Source organism: Pteropus alecto, unplaced genomic scaffold (assembly GCF_000325575.1).
Source record: "Pteropus alecto unplaced genomic scaffold, ASM32557v1 scaffold57, whole genome shotgun sequence".
Taxonomy (NCBI): Eukaryota; Metazoa; Chordata; class Mammalia; order Chiroptera; family Pteropodidae; genus Pteropus; species Pteropus alecto.
In genome coordinates, this window is record NW_006442508.1 from 15,200,140 (window position 1) to 15,206,139 (window position 6,000).

The window sequence follows — 6,000 nt, forward strand, 5'->3', positions numbered from 1 at the left end:
CTGGGAAAGATATCAAGAAAAACAATTTTTATCAAAAAGCAAATTAATTTTTGAAGCTGTTGTTAATTGGCAACCAAGGTGTTTCATTATGAAGCTGAATTTTTAACAGTTGTTACTTGGTTACAATGAAAAGCACCAGCAAGAACAAAAACACTGCAGTGAAGTAGATATTTGTCCAATTTTTCCCTATCCCTCTACCAACGTGTCAATAACGTGAGTTCTGTTTTAAAACATCCGTGTGCTGCCTATGCAGTGCTTGTGTTGGCTGTTTATTCAACTTTGTTTCTGGATAATATGGATATTTCATAATCAAAGTGTTCAGGGATGATCACTTTCACATTTCAAATGTTGTGTTTCTCTATTTTGCAATTCTCTGAATGAAACCTTAAGACCTTATTGGGAGAACTGCTTTTTCTTTGTAACCTACAGTATAAAGCTAACCACAGGAAATATATAAATTGTAACTACAGAGATGATTCTTTTGGATGAAGCAATATGAAATGTGGTTCTTTATCTCTATGTTTGAATGTACCTACTGCCGATTCCTTTTAAAGAAAAACACCTGAAGGCCATAAGTAGCAAGTTCCAACTGTTTACTCCCTCTCCCAATAGTAAACAGCATGAAAGTTTCTCTCTACACATAACATATCCAAAGCCCCTGGGAGTATGTATGCTTTGATATTTTCCCCACTCTGACATTTTACTAGCTGGATAAGAAAAAAAAAAAATTGATTTGTTCAGGGAGTCCTCAACATACAGGCAACAAATTCTTATATTGTCCTGTCTCTAGTTATCCTTTTAATCTCTGTTGTGTTCCACATCTAGTTTTATGGTGATACATAGACCAAAAAAAATTGTGAGTGATGTGATAAAAGCGTGGGTTTAAATTACTTGCCAACACTTCCCCAGCCAACTAATTTAAAGCCGTGATTATAGTCTTACTTAAGCCATTGCTATTGATTCTAAGAAGCAAGCATGGCTCTATTTGTTGTCTTTCAAAACAAAAGCAAGTTTGTCTCTTGCCTTGCAAATTCTCAGCTAGAGTTTTACAGAACAAAATAATAAATGCTTCCACTGCGGCATGTCACAGGGGAGGCTGAGACAATACTGAACTCATGCACACTGCTGATCCTTACTTGCTGGGCAACATGTACACCTGGATTTCTGACAGCTCTGTAGATTCACTAGAGACCTCTGTCATTCTGTTCGTCCTTTTGTAGGCAATGGTCGAGACAGTTAACAACCTCCTTCAGCCACAAGCTTTGAATGCGTGGAGAGACCTGACTACAAGTGATCAACTCCGTGCAGCCACCATGTTGCTTGACACTGTGGAGGAAAGTGCTTTTGTGCTGGCTGATAACCTTTTGAAGACTGACATTGTCAGGGAGAACACAGACAATATTCGTAAGTGGCCTTTGTTAATACAAAAGGGCCAGAGCCTTGCACAGCATAAGAAGGAAAAGAAAAAAGTATCTATGGTGGCTTAAATATTATGAGTGACATTTTATTTCACTGAAGTTATTAGTTTTCTATAATTGGGAGGATATCACTTGTCATTGCTTAAAAGGGTCTTCATAATCATGCATGTTACCCTCCTTAGGATAGTCTAACATTAGATACATTAGCTTGTGATCACTTACAGAGAGATTTTTTTAAGTATATATGTAGGTATCATACTATTTAAATTTTTATTCTCCTAATACAAGACTTAAGGATCATTTCAGTTACCATTAGAGTGTTTCTTAATTACATACTATAAAGAAATTAGTCATTTAAGTAAAGGCAGTAAAACAATTTTTGACAATTATGTTATTGGCTCATAAAGAATATAAATTATTTTTATTGTGTATAAGGTTGTAACTGACAGCTTTATTTCAGAAGATTTGATAAAGCTGTTTCAAACTTATTACATTTAAAGATAGATCAATTTCTATAATATTTCAGCTCTAGATTATAAAAAGATTTTTTACTTAATTTGTAAAATAATGATAATATATTGAAAATAATCTTAAAGTCAGTAACAAAGTATAAGGATTTGAGCTTGAGTTTTACATTTTAGGCTTTATAACCGATACATTTGTATTCTTATTTACCTGATTTTAATAGTTTTTATTTGCTTTATTTAAAAAAAATAAGATACCAAAAGGAATACTTTCTAAATAAAAGATTGAACTACTGTAAAAAATGACAGATATAACATTAATTCCAGTGTTTTGATTTCAGAACTATTTCACTGATTTAGGAAATTAGCTTTGTAATGTTTCTCAATAAGCATTGACGTCTCTTTGACATTAACAGAATTGGAAGTTGCAAGACTGAGTACAGAAGGAAACTTAGAAGACTTAAAATTTCCAGAAACCATGGGTCATGGAAGCACTATCCAGCTTTCTGCAAATACTTTAAAACAAAATGGCCGAAATGGTAGGTTAGAGTATATTTGTTAAGATCGATAGAATTAAACTTGTCATCAGTGTGTTGTTTTTTGGCTTAGAATTTTAAATGTGCTGTCCCAAATCTGCTATTCAAGTCATCTGCTGTCTGTCTTCTCTCTTGCTCCACTGCTCTCATTTTCCTGTTCTTCTTCCTCTTTCCTAACTTCTGCACCAACAATATTGCAATGATATATGTTCTACAAAATTCTCAGATTTGAAGTTGTTCCATTACTTTTCAGTTGCAGTAAAAAGTCATAAACTTGAATATGAGGTAAACTAATGAACAACAAAATTCAGATGATCTGACTTTCTCCCTTGAAAGGAGAAACTCTCAATGAGTTGACAGATCTGTTTTCTAAAAATTTTAATGAAAATTTTACTTGTAATTTAAATTTTTTTTTTATCCTTATTCACTTCTTTTTGAGTGTGCTTTTTTAGTTCTCGCTTTGCAAAGCATACAGAAAATTTAATGTGAGGAGTTGCTTTTGGGGAATGAAATTGGTAAACATAGGTCAGTTTAGTACTGGATTAAATTCACTGAATATAATTAAAATTAAATAAATAATTTCATAGAGAAAGCATGTCTCAAGCCTCACTAATATTAATTTTTTTAAACTTATTTTTTTTTTTTTTGAGATCTTTTAACCTGTTAGCGATAGGAAGATGACCCTAAGTCATAGCAACCAACTCAAAGCTGATGTTTCATGGTGTAGGGTAAATAGTTTTGGGAAAAAAGCCAAGTAGGACAAATTATGTTTGTTGTCAGAACAAAATTCTTACAGTTGAAAATTTTATAAGACTAGAGTTATAAATCATTGTTATGTCGCTAAATTGATAACATGAATTTTGAGGCAGCAATAAGATTTTCTATAGGGCAAAATCAGATTCCTGATTTAGCTTCCTAACTGGTTTCTCTTTCCACCTTTGCTCTCAAAGAGTATATCCTGTTGGCAAAGGTTCTTTCTGAAAGATAAATCTTACCAGTTTGCTTCCAGTTACACTTAGAATGAGATCAAATGACTTGACTAGGCCTACCACATGCTACCTGGTCTACTTTCTTCCTGCCTCATGTAGCCCACTTCTCATCTGCCTTTAGCATGCTCTCTGTGATCCAGACAGTCTAGTCTTGATTCTTTTTTTTTTTTTATTGAAATGTAATGACATATAACATTATACTAGTTTTAAGTATACAACATAACAATTCAATATTGGTATATATGGTAAAATAAATAACAGAATAAGTCTAGTTAACATCTGTCATTACACATAGTTATAGTTCTTTTCTTTTGATGAGAACTTTTAAGATTTACTCTGTTAGCAACTTTCAATATATGCAACACGGTATTATTAACTACAGTCACCATGCTATACATTATATCCCCATGATTTATTTGTTTTATAATCAGAAGTTATACCTTTTGACCCTCTTCACCCATTTTTCCTACTCTCCACCCCCTTTTCTGGTAGCCACCAGTCCATTCAATGAGCTTTGTTTTGTTTTGTTTTTTTAATAAGATTGCACATATAAGTATATTTGTCTTTCTCATCTAACTTATTTCACTTAGCATAGTGCCCTCAAGATTCATCCATGTTGTCACAAGTAGCAAGATATCCTTTTTTATGGTTGAATAATATTGCATTGTGTGTGTGTACCACATTTTCTTTATCTATTTATGCATCCATGAAATCCGTGAACACAGGTTGTTTCCATGTATTGGCTCTTGTAAATAATGCTGCAGTTAACATGGGGATAGGGTGCATAGATATTTTTGAGTTAGTGTTTTTTCATTCTTTGGATGAGTACCCAGAAGTAGAATAGCTGAATCACATGCTAGTTCTATTTTTAATTTTTGAAGGACCTCCATACTGCTGCTGCCACCAATTTACATTCCCACCAACAGTGCACAAGGGTTCCCTAATTTAGTCTTGATTTTGTTCCTTGAACACACCAAGAGTGTCCCTGCATCAAATTTTTGCATTTTATTTTTTTTCTTTCTGGAATGCAATTTTTAAATTTCTTTGTACAGTAGTTTTTATTCACAACTCAGTATAAATCTTACCTCTTTAGGAAGATTTCCTTGTTTCCTGGAAGGTAGACGACTCTTTCCTATTAGAGGTTTTATGCCAATTCTTCTTCATAGCATTTATTCATTTACCATTATACAAAATTATATTATATATTTATCTTTATATATTTATATATAATATAATTATATATATACACATAATATATACTTATGTTGCCTTCTTATTGTCTAGGCGGTAAGCTCCATGAGAGCAGGGATCTTTTCTAATTTATTCATTTATATAACCCTAGTGCCTGGCACGTGAATGCACATACTAAGGATTTATCAAATAAATATGTAAACTTTCTGATACAAAGTTAATGAAGATTGAAATATGTCTATATTAGGCATATTATGTTTTATGCTCATTTATTTGATTTACTAAATTAATGGTATGTGTTTGTGTGTTAAGTCACATTTAAGCATTAATTTTGGAGTGGAGAATTTGTAACACTTATATGTGACTAAATGCACTGGTAAAACAAGGTGAGATGGAATAAGGGGAAATTTGTATAAATTATCAGACAATCATAAACCAATTAAAATAAAAGCTGTTACTGTCAACAAGAAAAATACATATATGTTCTTAAGTTTAGCCTCTAAAAATCAGCTTTTGCTTATTAAATCTAGAGAGAAAGAACTAAAATTAAATTCTGTGTTATAACAGTCAGAAGTAGTAAATTACTATTCTTGGTTTAGTACTATGTTAACGGATGTGGATTGGAAGTTTAAGAATGCCCCTATCCTTCATAAAGCTCACCATAATCTCTTTGCCGGGTTACCGAAAGGATAATAGATATCTGATAGAATCATTGAGAAGGCTGGAGAATAAGGCCCCCAAAATATGCAAGAGCAAGGAGCCTGCACCATCACACAGAATCATGGCTATGAGATGTCACTGCTGCCACAAGTGAAGCACAAGTGAAGGCTGCTGCTGCTGCACCACCTCTTGCTTCCTGTGTCACTAGCTCCTCATATGAAGTCCAAGGCTAGTGCTTTTGATTGGATGTACCTAGTGTAGGTACAAGGCAGGCTGGGAAAACAAGTATATGTATATTTTGTATCTACAAATTACTAAGAGTAGGGAATTTCCCAAACATGAGAGCACAGTTTAGATGTTGGAAAGCCCTCACCATCCTCAAAAAAATATATTAAAATTTCTTCTTTATTACCACTTGACTCTAAGAGTCAGAGATGAAGATCATGACTTCCTCATCCTAGTAACTGCAATAATCAGGGTAATGCCCATCTCTTTCCATACTGATATGAATTCATAATGGAAGTAAGACTTAGGGCTTGACCTGCTTTAAAAAAGGAAATGATATGATTTAAAAAAATGTTAAAAGACAGTTAATTCTTCAGAAGATTACATGTAAGAGATTGTCATACGAGAAAAATAAGGAAGAAGAAAATATGGATGTAGTGACCTTAAAAGAACAACTGAGTTTTAAGACAGGTAAAAAATTTAAAGTCTTGTATTTGTTTATTTTTTATTGCAATTG

The 6,000-nt window shown here is 33.0% G+C and overlaps 1 protein-coding gene across 1 annotated transcript in view; it reads left to right on the forward strand.

Moving 5' to 3' along the window:
- The window catches only part of ADGRL3 (adhesion G protein-coupled receptor L3), a 566,410-nt gene that overhangs the window by 455,237 nt on the left and 105,173 nt on the right, over positions 1 to 6,000 (forward strand). Inside the window, exons 13-14 of the mRNA XM_025040294.1 lie at positions 1,221 to 1,404; positions 2,299 to 2,421. Of these exons, the coding sequence (XP_024896062.1) occupies positions 1,221 to 1,404; positions 2,299 to 2,421 (307 nt within the window). The remainder of the gene's footprint in view (positions 1 to 1,220; positions 1,405 to 2,298; positions 2,422 to 6,000) is intronic.